The sequence below is a fragment of the Ranitomeya variabilis genome, chromosome 4, assembly GCF_051348905.1.
Source record: "Ranitomeya variabilis isolate aRanVar5 chromosome 4, aRanVar5.hap1, whole genome shotgun sequence".
In the NCBI taxonomy this organism is placed as follows: Eukaryota; Metazoa; Chordata; class Amphibia; order Anura; family Dendrobatidae; genus Ranitomeya; species Ranitomeya variabilis.
The window spans coordinates 305,394,177-305,407,836 of NC_135235.1; the positions used below are offsets into that span (position 1 = coordinate 305,394,177).

At 41.3% G+C, this 13,660-nt stretch overlaps 1 protein-coding gene across 2 annotated transcripts in view; it reads right to left on the reverse strand.

Annotated features, from left to right (window-relative positions):
* The window catches only part of PLEKHG5 (pleckstrin homology and RhoGEF domain containing G5), a 264,891-nt gene that overhangs the window by 62,680 nt on the left and 188,551 nt on the right, over window positions 1–13,660 (reverse strand). For both annotated transcript variants that reach the window (XM_077250373.1, XM_077250374.1), the window contains one exon: window positions 12,276–12,439. In XM_077250373.1, coding sequence (XP_077106488.1) covers window positions 12,276–12,439 — 164 coding nt within the window. The remainder of the gene's footprint in view (window positions 1–12,275; window positions 12,440–13,660) is intronic.

Below are 13,660 nucleotides of genomic sequence, written 5' to 3' on the forward strand. Positions count from 1 at the left end.
CTGACAATGCGGGGCTTCACTGTATGGGGCTTTTAACAAAGAAACTAAGAAGCTTTCAGAAATTAAAAAAGGGAAAGTAGCAGATTTAGGAGATAAACAATTTTTTTTAGGACCACCCTCCTAAAAGAGATCTACCATTACAAATGAGTGTTATTCATTGGACTGATCCAGGCACATATTAGGGTATGTTGGCGCCGGACTAAAGGACTTTTTAAAAATTATTTTACACTTTATATGACCAACCGATAATCCAGAATATGTGATAATAACCCAACAACACATAGACATTCCAGGAATTCTATTGTTTGTTAAGAGATTTTCAGCTGTAAAGATAAAGTATTGATCACGGAGGGGATTCTTTTTAAGACATATATTGCATTACAGTCAGCTTCTTTCCCGATTGACGTGGCTGATAACAGAGAATAATACATTGCATTTCACAGCACAGTAATAGACTGCAGGTTTAGTGTCTCTTTATCAAGCAGAAGCAGGTTTACCATCCACACGACATAGAGAAGGGTGGAGTAACTACACGAAAGAGCAAAGTCCCGGAGCAATGAGCAATCAGCCATAATTCCGTATTTATTCTGCCGTCAGCACAGCGGTACAACCTTGTACAGTGCACAGTGGAGCCATAAAGCAGGTGACACCGGAGTATGTCGGAGCGTCATCCCCAAGATATGGCAGCAATTGCATCTAATCTCCTGTCTCAAGGAAATGGAAATACATTCTGCTCATCTCACCAACCTTTCCACACTGGTATAACCGGCCATAATGAGACGAGCATTACACTGGACTGACAATCTGCTACAATTAAAGACATTTATTCCACTATTTTATCTAGAATTACATTAACTAGTCTGCTTTATTGTAAAAACAGAGTTGTATATTATCAACCTCCATCCTCCATAACACTGGAATCATAGATGGAAAGATAGACAGATAGATAGGTGATAAATAGATAATAGATAGATAGATAATAGATAGATAGATAGATAGATAGATAACAGATAGATAACAGATAGATAATAGATAGATAGATAGATAGATAGATAGATAGATAGATAGATAATAGACAGATAATAGATAGATAATAGATAGATAGATGGATAGATGATAGATAGATATATATTATGTATCTATCTATCTATCTATCTATCTATCTATCATCTATCCATCTATCTATCTATTATCTATCTATTATCTATCTATTATCTATTATATATCTATTATCTATTATCTATCATCTATCTATTATCTATATATTATCTATGCATCTATCTATTATATATCTTATATATTATGTATCTATCTATCTATCTATCTAAGATATATAATAGATAGATGCATAGATAATATATAGATAATAGATAGATGATAGATAATAGATAATAGATATATAATAGATAGATAGATAATAGATAGCTAATAGATAGATAAATAATAGATAGATAGATAGATAGATAGATAGATAGATAGATAGATAGATAGATAGATAGCTAAGATAGATACATAATATATAAGATATACACTCACCGGCCACTTTATTAGGTACACCATGCTAGTAACGGGTTGGATCCCCTTTTGCCTTCAGAACTGCCTCAATTCTTCGTGGCATAGATTCAACAAGGTGCTGGAAGCATTCCTCAGAGATTTTGGTCCATATTGACATGATGGCATCACACAGTTGCCGCAGATTTGTCGGCTGCACATCCCAAAGATGCTCCATACAAGGCAGGATGGATCCATGCTTTCATGTTGTTTACGCCAAATTCTGACCCTACCATCCGAATGTCGCAGCAGAAATCGAGACTCATCAGACCAAGCAACGTTTTTCCAATCTTCTACTGTCCAATTTCGATGAGCTTGTACAAATTGTAGCCTCAGTTTCCTGTTCTTAGCTGAAAGGAGTGGTACCCGGTGTGGTCTTCTGCTGCTGTAGCCCATCTGCCTCAAAGTTCGACGCACTGTGCGTTCAGAGATGCTCTTAGGCCTACCTTGGTTGTAACGGGTGGCGATTTGAGTCACTGTTGCCTTTCTATCAGCTCGAACCAGTCTGCCCATTCTCCTCTGACCTCTGGCATCAACAAGGCATTTCCGCCCACAGAACTGCCGCTCACTGGATTTTTTTTCTTTTTCGGACCATTCTCTGTAAACCCTAGAGATGGTTGTGCGTGAAAATCCCAGTAGATCAGCAGTTTCTGAAATACTCAGACCAGCCCTTCTGGCACCAACAACCATGCCACGTTCAAAGGCACTCAAATCACCTTTCTTCCCCATACTGATGCTCGGTTTGAACTGCAGGAGATTGTCTTGACCATGTCTGCATGCCTAAATGCACTGAGTTGCCGCCATGTGATTGGCTGATTAGAAATTAAGTGTTAACAAGAAGTTGGACAGGTGTACCTAATAAAGTGGCCGGTGAGTGTATAATAGATAGATGCATAGATAATATATAGGTAATAGATAGATGATAGATAATAGATAATAGATAGATAATAGATATATAATAGATAATAGATAGATAGATAATAGATAGATAATAGATAGATAGATAGATAACAGATAGATAGACTGACCACCCATTACTTTCAATGGGTGAATAATGCTTAAAAAATGCCGCTATAACGCTGAAAGAAGTGACATACCAGTTCTCGATTGTGCAAAAAAATGATGCAAAGCACAAAATACTGATGAAAAAAACAAGCTTTGTGCAAGAGATTTCTGAAATCTCATAGACTTTGCTAGTACTGTAAAACGCAGCTGACAATTTGCATTAAAAAAAATCTGAAAAAACAACTAGTGTGAACTCAACCTAACAGGACCGCGCTGATATCAGTGAGCTCTGCACCAGCAGCCATTCAATCACACATTAGACCAGGAAGACGTCACTGCGAGGAGCCAGATGTTATATACAGGAGAGCGAGGGTTTGGATGTTATACACAAGGTGGCAATGGGACAGAATGAGAAACCTGAATTTTATTACGTCAGTAACTCCTCTTTCAACTTCATTTTTTACAAGACATTGTTTACAAGGCACATTTCTGTACATTTAGCGGTGGCTAGCCTGGTATTACAGCTTAGTATTAGTGTGCTGCCATACCAAGCACAGCCACTATTAAAAGTATGAAGCCATGCAATGTACACAAGATGGGGCACAATGCCATCAGACGGCCTTGGTCTCTTAAACTCCTGATAAGAGACAGAGCCCCACAGAATGTTAGCCCCCCCGCGTAAGCACAAAAGAAATACAGCGGGGGTCTCATGGCCTCATAAACCCTAATTTTTATCATATGGCTGCTGTAATAAGAGGTCATATAAAGGTCAGGCCGGTCAGCTGTGGATGAGGGATACTGGTTTTATCCAGTCTTGGCTGGTTGATTGGCGCCCTTTTTTGGCCGTTTTTTATTGGCTATTTGAATCTTGGGCGCCTGATTTTTGTCTATATAAACCCGGTTTTTTGGGGTTTTCATCATTCAGTTGAAGAAAGAAGAAAAGAAGAAGAACTACCTTGAAGATGGAAAGCCTCCTCCAGCAGATCCTGACAAGAGCCGGAGCCGAGGGTGGAGTGGACTGGCTTCAGCGCTGCCTGGCTATAGAACCTTTGTCGGCGGCAGCTGAGTCCGTCCCTCCTCCTGCAGAAGCATCCTTCCAGCCGCCGGGTCAAGCGCTCATCCAGCCGCCGGGTCAAGCTCCTCTCCAGCCGGCGGGTCAACCTCCTCTCCAGCCGCCGTGTCAAGCTCTTCTCCAGCCGCCGGGTCAAGCTTCCTCGATATCGCCAGCATCTCCAGCTTCCGGGCGGCTCAGAAGACAGAGGGTTCCTTATTCCCCCTCAGCGTCGCCGCCTGCATCTAGCCGCTCCAGACAGGAAGTGAGGGGAAAGTCTCGGCGCCGCCCTCCCCGGAAGTCTCGCAGCCCAGCGCGAGACTTCCAGAGCCTGCTTGAAGATAGAGCGCCATCCTCGTCAGCTGTTCCGGCCGGGAAGCCCGCAAACCACCGCGGCCGTAAAAGCGCTGCGGTGCCAGCGGCTCCTGCAGCGGTGACAGCTTCAGCATCCGCTGGTCATACCAGCGTTCAAGAAGATCTGATCTCGTCCCAGTCGGATGAAGAGGAATCACCGGTCGCAGCAGCTTCCAATGTGAGCTTGCCTAACTTGGAGGGCTTGAGCTCCAGCTGCTCCCGAGATCCCAGGACCGGACACCAACCGAGGGGTGAGACTTTTAATTTACCTACGTCTGTCCCTCATTCACACCTTTCTAACTTAATAAGGAAAGTGTTAGCGGATACTTTAAAAGAAATTATTCCTTCTACTGCACGCTTAGCAGATTTGCCTAGCGCTGCGGTGTCTACCGCAGTAACCGCTAACACTATTCCTATTAACACATTTAAAGAAGCTCTGACATGCGAGTTATCGCCTTTGGGATTCCACTTGAGCTCTGCTGTTAAAGAGCTCATTTGGAATAATCAGTATGTAGATATTTTTTCTTTATTACCTAAAAAAGATCAGCATGTCAGAGCAGATAAAAAAGAGGATACAATTGAGTCTGATGAATTTAAACGCACGAATGTTAAATCATTTAACAATTGGGTTCAAGCATTTTCCATTTTTGCTGCAGTCTTGGGGGAGAAATCTCCCCATCTCTGCAGTAAATTATTTCAACACTTAGATATTATACTGGAAGCTTATCGTAATTTCGGCGGGTTCGCCTGGCTGAGTTACGATGAGGCTTTCAGACATAAACTATCAGTTCATCCTGAGCTCCATTGGGGAGTGAAGGATATTGGTTTGTGGATCAATTTAATGCTTCCACAAAGACACATTACTGCTAGGCAGACTTCTTCTAACACTGTGAAGCGGGGCGTTTGTTTCGCCTTCAATGATTCCTTTTGCAAATGGAATACTAATTGCAGATTCCGCCACGAATGTTCATTCTGTGGCAACTCACACCCAGTGGCCAAATGTTTCAAGAAACAAGCATCTCAGCAGCCCTCTGCCAGGGAACATATTACAAAAAGCACAGACACCAGTGATACTAGCAAACATGTCCCCTTGGTTAAGCAGGTTTCCAGATCAGGAGACCAGTAGGTTGTTGTTTTTTGGTTTTTCTGAAGGATTTTTTGTACCTCAGTTTAAAGGGGAGGGCTGTCTGATTGTTGCTAATTTACCTTCTTTAAAGGCTAACCCGGGAGTAGCTAGGGAAAAAATTTTGAGTGAAATTCAATTAGGCAGGGTCGCTGGCCCTTTTAATACACCTCCGTTTTCTAATTTTCGTACATCCCCTTTGGGTATAGTTCCAAAAAAAGAGGAGGGTTCATTTAGACTAATTCACCACTTATCTTACCCTTCTGGTTCATCTTTGAACGATGAGGTGGATAAGTCTTTAATTTCAGTCTCTTATTCTTCATTTGATTCTGCATTGGAGATCCTCCGTAAATTCGGATGCAATGCTTTAATGGCTAAATCAGACATTAAATCAGCGTTCAGGCTTCTCCCCGTCCATCCCTCCGGTTTTAATTCTCTAGGTTTTTATTTTGATGATTGTTTCTTTTATGATAAGTGTTTACCCATGGGTTTTTCTTTATCCTGTTTTTATTTTGAGAGTTTTTCCTCCTTTCTTCATTGGGTCGTGCAATCGTCTTGTAAAGAGGCGGGTGTTCTCCATTATTTGGACGACTTTTTATTCATTGGTCCCTTTGGCTCCTCTATTTGTGAGGACGCTCTTACCAAATTTATTCATATGTGTGAATACTTCGGCATCCCTATCGCCCACGAAAAGACAGTTGGTCCTTCTCGATCCATTGAGTTTTTGGGAATTACCCTGGATTCTAAAAATATGGAATCTCGACTTCCGGCGGATAAAATTTTGAAACTTTGCACTGCTTTAACTAATTTTTTGTCAAAAGAGAAGGTTACTCTTAAAGAAATTCAATCCTTATTGGGATTGTTGAATTTTGCAGTTCGGGTGATTCCTATTGGTCGGACGTTTTGTAGGAGCTTATATGATGCCACCAAGGGTGTATCTTCACCCCATTCTCATATTAGGGTTCGTTCTGCTCTGAAGGAAGATGCCAGAATATGGCTTTCCTTTTTATCAGAGCATAATGGTCGATCCTTGTGGCAGTCATCGTTTGTAGCTGCGGACTCTTTCCCGTTTATTTTTTCTGTTGACAAGCATCTCGGTGGTTGCATCCTTTTTGCCTCCCATTGGACTTGTTTTTGTTGGCCGGAGATTTGGGTTTCTGAACGGTTTGTTTCTAATTTTACAATTCTATAAATTTTTTCTATTTTTTCCGGGATTTATACATGGGGGTCTCTAATGCAGAATTCCAGAATTTTGTTGCTTTCCTCCAACCAGGCGGTTGTTTTTGCCATTAATACTTTATCTTCAAAAAACACTCTAGTAGCCAAAATTTTGAGACAATTAGCTTTTCTTTGCCTTAAAAATAATCTTTGGTTGAAGGCTAAGCTTGGACAGAGTAAGCTTATAGCTTTAACGGACTCTTTGCTTAATCGTCAGTGGTCGAATTTTTTTCTACAGGTTCCGTATGCGGATTCAGAAGCAACCCTCTTATCCCCTTCAATCTGGGAAGTGATCACCCTTTAATACCGCATTTTATTAAAAATTCTCTGTCCGAAAGATCATGGGCTGATTACTCAGCCGCATGGCGTAATTGGAGTAATTTTTGTGAGTTAAACTATTTTGACCCTTTAGTTTCAAACCCTGCGGCAGCGCTCAAATTTGCTTCTGAAATGGCCCAGAGGGGTCTGTCGTACTCCGCGATAGCAAAAAGCCTTGCGGGAGTTTCCTTTTTTCTGAAACTTTCAGGTAGCATTCCTTTAACGAATTTTTTTCTGGTGAAACAGTTTTTGAAGGGCCTCAAAAAATCAAATTTTATGCCCGATACTAGAAGACCTACAGTTAGGTCCATATATATTTGGACAGAGACAACAGTTTTCTAATTTTGGTTATAGACATTACCACAATGAATTTTAAACAAAACAATTCAGATGCAGTTGAAGTTCAGACTTTCAGCTTTCATTTGAGGGTTTCCACATTAAAATTGGATGAAGGGTTTAGGAGTTTCAGCTCCTTAACATGTGCCACCCTGTTTTTAAAGGGACCAAAAGTAATTGGACAGATTCAATAATTTTAAATATAATGTTCATTTCTAGTACTTGGTTGAAAACCCTTTGTTGGCAAGGACTGCCTGAAGTCTTGAACTCGTTGACATCACCAGACGCTGTGTTTCCCCCTTTTTGATGCTCTGCCAGGCCTTCACTGCGGTGGTTTTCAGTTGCTGTTTGTTTGTGGGCCTTTCTGTCTGAAGTTTAGTCTTTAACAAGTGAAATGCATGCTCAATTGGGTTGAGATCAGGTGACTGACTTGGCCATTCAAGAATATTCCACTTCTTTGCTTTAATAAACTCCTCAGTTGCTTTGGCTTTATGTTTTGGGTCATTGTCCATCTGTAGTACGAAACGACGGCCAATCAGTTTTGCTGCATTTGGCTGGATCTGAGCACACAATATGGCTCTGAATGCCTCAGAATTCAATCGGCTGCTTCTGTCCTGTGTCACATCATCAATAAACACTAGTGACCCAGTGCCACTGGCAGCCATGCATGCCCAAGCCATCACACTGCCTCCGCCGTGTTTTACAGATGATGTGGTATGCTTTGGATCATGAGCTGTACCACGCCTTTGCCATACTTTACTCTTTCCATCATTCTGGTAGAGGTTGATCTTGGTTTCATCTGTCCAAAGAATGTTCTTCCAGAACTGTGCTGGCTTTTTTAGACGTTTTTTAGCAAAGTCCAGTCTAGCCTTTTTATTCTTGATGCTTATGAGTGGCTTGCACCGTGCAGTGAACCCTCTGTAGTTACTTTCATGCAGTCTTCTCTTTATGGTAGATTTGGATATTGATACGCCGACCTCCTGGAGAGTGCTGTTCACTTGGTTGGCTGTTGTGAAGGGGTTTCTCTTCACCATGGAGATTATTCTGCGATCATCCACCACTGTTGTCTTTTGCATTGATGAGTTCACCAGTGCTTTCTTTCTTTCTCAGGATGTACCAAACTGTAGATTTTGCCACTCCTAATATTGTAGCAATTTCTCGGATGGGTTTTTTCTGTTTTCACAGCTTAAGGATGGCTTGTTTCACCTGAATGGAGAGCTCCTTGGACCGCATGTTTACTTCACAGCAAAACCTTCCAAATGCAAGCACCACACCTCAAATCAACTCCAGGCCTTTTATCTGCTTAATTGAGAATGACATAACGAAGGGATTGCCCACACCTGTCCATGAAATAGCCTTGGAGTCAATTGTCCAATTACTTTTGGTCCCTCTAAAAACAGGGTGGCACATGTTAAGGAGCTGAAACTCCTAAACCCTTCATCCAATTTTAATGTGGATACCCTCAAATGAAAGCTGAAAGTCTGAACTTCAACTGCATCTGAATTGTTTTGTTTAGAATTCATTGTGGTAATGTCTATAACCAAAATTAGCAAAATGTTGTCTCTGTCCAAATATATATGGACCTAACTGTATATCTCTATCACTGCTCAGAGATTTATGCTCTAGTCTCTGCCACGTTTGTTTGAATTCTGAGGAGGCGCTTTTATTTAGCGCCATTTTTTCTTTATCATTTTTTGGGGCACTAAGGATTGGCGAAGTAGTCTCCGCCAAAAAATCTAAACCTTCTGGACTCTTGTTAGCAGATATTCAAATTCATGAAGCCTTTTTAATTCTTTTTATTAGGAAATCAAAGACGGATCAGTTAGGAAGAGGTTCAAAGTTGAGAATTAATGCTATTTCCGATCCATCCATTTGCCCTGTGAATAAGATGTCTATTTGGCTTCAAACTAGACCTTTAAAGCAAGGCCCACTGTTTATTCATAGGGATTTATCACCAGTCACTATATTTCAATTTAATTTTATTTTGAAGAAATGTTTGTCTTTTTTGAACTTGAAACACTTGAACATTACTTCCCATTCTTTTAGGATAGGAGCGGCTACTGAGGCCTCTAGGGCCGGGTTCTCTGAGGCCGGAATAAAAGAATTGGGGAGATGGAACTCTAAAAGATTCAAACTGTATATCAGACATGATCTTTATGATTATTAATTATCAATTTTCTTTTAGGTCCGTTAGTTATCTGGATAGTCGGACATTCTTTTGTCTTCTGGGCCCAGAAGAGGGCTAGTCAGCGAGTTTACACAGAGAACTTATCTTTTAATATGTCAGTTATTCAGGTTTGGTGGCTCGCGGTTCGAGGTCTGAGTTGGTTTTCCCTGGTTATTCAAGTTAAAAAATGGTTAGAAGAATACCCTTCTCCTGATCTAATTATTTTTCATGTTTCTGGGAATGATCTCGGAAAAATCAGGACCATGGACTTGTTAGCCACTATGAGATCTGATATGATTGGTTTTCGGTCTATTTTACCTCATTCATCTTTTGTTTTTTCCGAGATCGTTCCCAGACTATTGTGGCATAATAACCGTTTTTCTTTTTTGGAGAAAATACGCAAAAGAGTGAACAAAGCGATGGAGAAATTTTTTCCTTTGGTTTCAGGTTTTTCTTTCAGGCATTCCGACCTTGAAGGTTTCTTACCTGGTCTTTATAGACGAGATCTAATTCATCTATCTGATATTGGATTGGACATTTTCAATCTTGACCTACAGTTGATTATTGAAAGATGGCTGTGTGGTGGTGGGGGGACCAGGTCTCTTTGAGACCTGGCCTGGTGGGAAAATCACCCATGTAAGGGTGGATTGGTTTTATGGAGAAGTATGGAAATTTGGTTTTAAGTGTTGAGTATATTTATTGGTATTTATTTAACTTATGTAACCCTAATAAACTACACGGCCATTTTTTATCCACATTAAAAGTGTTTGGTGTCTTTTTGTATGAATGGGTTTTGTGATGCCATGAAAGCTATTTTCCTATCCTAAGGATATAGTTTTACAGAATGGTAAAATCCCTCCAAGGCGATATTTCCAATACTACATTTTTACAGTGGAATTTCAAAATTTGGGCACCCCTGGTTAAAATTACTGTTATTGTGAACAGTTAAGCAAGCTGAAGATGGAATAACCTCTAAAAGGCCAAAGTTAAAGATGACACATAGCCTTAGTATTTTATGGGGAATATATATATTATTGTACTTGTTTTTATTATGTATACCCCTCCTCACATGTAAAGCGCCATGGAATGAATGGCGCTATAACATTAAATAATAATAATAATAATAAATATATATATATATATATATATTCATCTTTTACATTTTTAAAATTACAAAAAGGAAGATGGGCAGATGCAAAAGTGTGGGCACCTTTGGAGATTTGCCTCCTCGCCACTGATTTGAAATGAGCCGGCTCATGTGCTCTTTTCTCCTGCCTTGGGCAGGCGCAGTGAGCGCTGCCCGTCTGTCCTCATATGCAGTCTAGCTGGCTGCGCCTGTGCGGACGCCCTGCCTGTGAATCCCAGCCCCGTAGTATGAATAAACAAGATGACACTGCGGGGCGGGGATTCACAGGCAGGGCGTCCGCACAGGCGCAGTCAGCTAGACTGCATATGAGGACAGACAGGCAGCGCTCACTGCGCTTGCCCAAGGCAGGAGAAAAGAGCGCAGGCGCCGGCTCATTTCAAAACAGCAATGAGGAGGCGGCACCCGGCGCCAAGAGGATTTGAGTGACGGCTGTCATGCAGACCAATATGGCTAAAATAGAACTCTTTGGAGACAATGATCAAAGGTATGCGTGGAGAGAAAAGGGCACAGAATGTCAGGAAAAGAACATCTCGCTATTGTTAAGCATGATTGTGGATCAATCATTCTTTGGGGTTGTGTTGAAGCCAATGGCAAGGGGAACATTTCATGGGTATTGGGAAGATTGGATTCAATGAAATTTCAACAAATTCTGGATGCAAACATAACACCATCTGTAAAAAAGCTGAAGTTAAAAAGAGGGAGAGGATGGCTTCTACAAATGGATAATGATCCTAAACACACATCAAAATCCAAAACAGACTACCTCAAGAAGCGCACGCTGAAGGTTTTACAATGGCCCTCAGAGTCCCCTGATCTGAACCTCAAAATTGCAGTCCATGCATGACGACCCAGGAAGCTCACAGAACAGGAAGAATTTTCCAAGGAAGAATTGATGAAAATCCTTCAAACAAGAATTGAAAGACACTTGGCGGCCTACAAAAAGTGTTTACAAGCTGTGATACTTTCAAAAGGGGTCCTACTAATTACTAACTATGCAGGGTGCCCAAACTTTTGCATCGGCCCATTTTCCTTTTGTAATTTTTAAAATGTAAAAGATGAAAATATATATATTTTTTTTCCTAAAATACAAAGGAAATGTGTCATCTTTAACTTTAGGCCTTTAAGAAACTATTTCCCCTTCAACTTACTTAACTGTTCACAATAACAGTAATTTTGACCAGGGGTGCTCAAACTATATACCTTACTTCTTGACAATTCCTGTCAGATTACACATTCTGATCTCGCTGTCAAAATAGGGCGACAGCTCTTACGTTGTGAAACGTGTACTTAATGAAATAATGAAAATTCTGACTCTCAAGTTCAAGGGCGACAAAGCCGACAGATTCCTTGGATAGACAGCGCCGTGTGCGAGGGGCTCTTTGAAGTGGTCGTCAAGGCCGAGAACAGGCCAGTTCCTGTCATTCTGGAGCTGCTCCAACATGGCCCCGATTGAAACTATAGGAAAGGAACTTGTGCTCATGTCACAGTATTTGTTCTAAGCGAGACAGCAGGAAACATGGCAAATCGGCAAAAGGAAATGGAAACAGCAGATCAGCCGAGGCTGCGGCTTCACACCATAAACAGTCATAATTCCAGAGGCAAAACATAAATGGCGCAAAATCTCAAACGGGCCCCCAACTACCATTTACTCTGCGCTCCTCCTGAAAATCGTTTGTCCTCTGCACCTAAGGCCATGTTCACACTTTCGGTATTTGGTTTTATTTTTTTTACCTCAGTATTTTGTAAGCCAAAACCAGGAGAGGAACAATCAGCGGAAAAGTATAATAGAAAGACGTCACTACTTCAGTATTTATCAGCCATTCCTGGTATTGACTTACAAATACTGAGGTAAAAAACTCACCAAATACTGAATGTGAGAACGTGACCTAAAGATGAGACCTTTCTCGCCCAGAGACCCATATAAATAAACGTCATTCATCCAAAACTGCATAAAGCTTAATAATGAATTATTCTAAGCTCTCACTATGAGCTGACGGTCACGTACCAAGATGTCGGAGTTCTCCCTCCTGAATGGCGGCTGGTCAGGCCTCTCGTTAGGTGAGGTGAAGATATATGTGGATGTAGCTCCAGTGTTCCTCATGATGGGTAAACTCAATGATCTGAAATCCTTCACAGCCTGTTCTACTTTCAGCTCATCCCCTGGTTTAGCTGAAATAGAAAAAATGGTGATTGGTTAAAATGCAAAGAAAAAAATCAACGGCTGTTAATTAATTAATAAGGGTGGGTGAAGAAGGGGGATTGCATTTCACCATAAAAAAGTTGTTAATGGTTAGAAAAAATAATCAGCCTTTTTTCTTTTATAAACATGGTCACCCTTCTGCATGGGTTGTATGTGGTACTGCAGCCCTGTTCACCAGGGGTGTATATACAGTCTGCACCGCTAATATCTGGTTAGGTACCCTGCATATGGTATCAGTCTCACCGTATCCATCATACTGGCCCCACAATATTGCACAGTTTCCATTAGTCCCCTCAATTAGTGCAGCAGTGCCGCTTTTGGCTAATGTTAGGCATACAAATCATTAATTAATGGAAAATTCTGCTATACATAAGAAACAAAAGGCCAAATGCCATGTACGTAAAATGGCATAAGATAAGTCCTAAAGTCCATAAGATAAGTCCTAACGAATAGTCCTAAATATTTGTGGGATACTTAGTGTATAGAAATCAGCAATATAACATCCAGACATGTACAGTCACTCATATAGAGAAGGCAAGTTTAGACACAAAGCCTCAATACAGAGTAGGCGTCTGTACGGGCCCCAGGCTATACGTACCACGTCACAGCAGGGAGCTAGTATGTGCTTGAATACTTTGCGCCTTAGAGATGACACATGAATCAGCCGGGTCACCAGTACAGAATGCTCCAAATCTGACCTCAAAACCAGGAAGAGCATTCACCCGCTATAGGGCACAGTGAATTATGTACACCCCTGTGGGGTAATGATGAGTTGTACTACGTCACTGACAATAAAGTATTGCTCATTGAAAAAGTTTTGAAATAAATTGAAAGCTCAACAGTAACGATCCCTAACTACCATGGACTCCCACAATGAGGACAGGAATGATCCCTAACTCCCACGGACTCCCACAACGATATCAGGAATGATCCCTAACTACCACAGACTCCCACAATGAGGACAGGAATGATCCCTAACTACCACAGACTCCCACAATGAGGACAGGAATGATCCCAAACTACCATAGACTCTCACAATGAGGAAGGAATGATCCCTAACTACCACAGACTCCCACAACGAGGACAGGAATGATCCCTAACTACCACGGACTCCCACAACGATATTGGAGCGCCCCCACACCGCCGCAGGGCCGAGGGGTACCCGGAGCCGGGCCTCTAGGTCTCAGTCC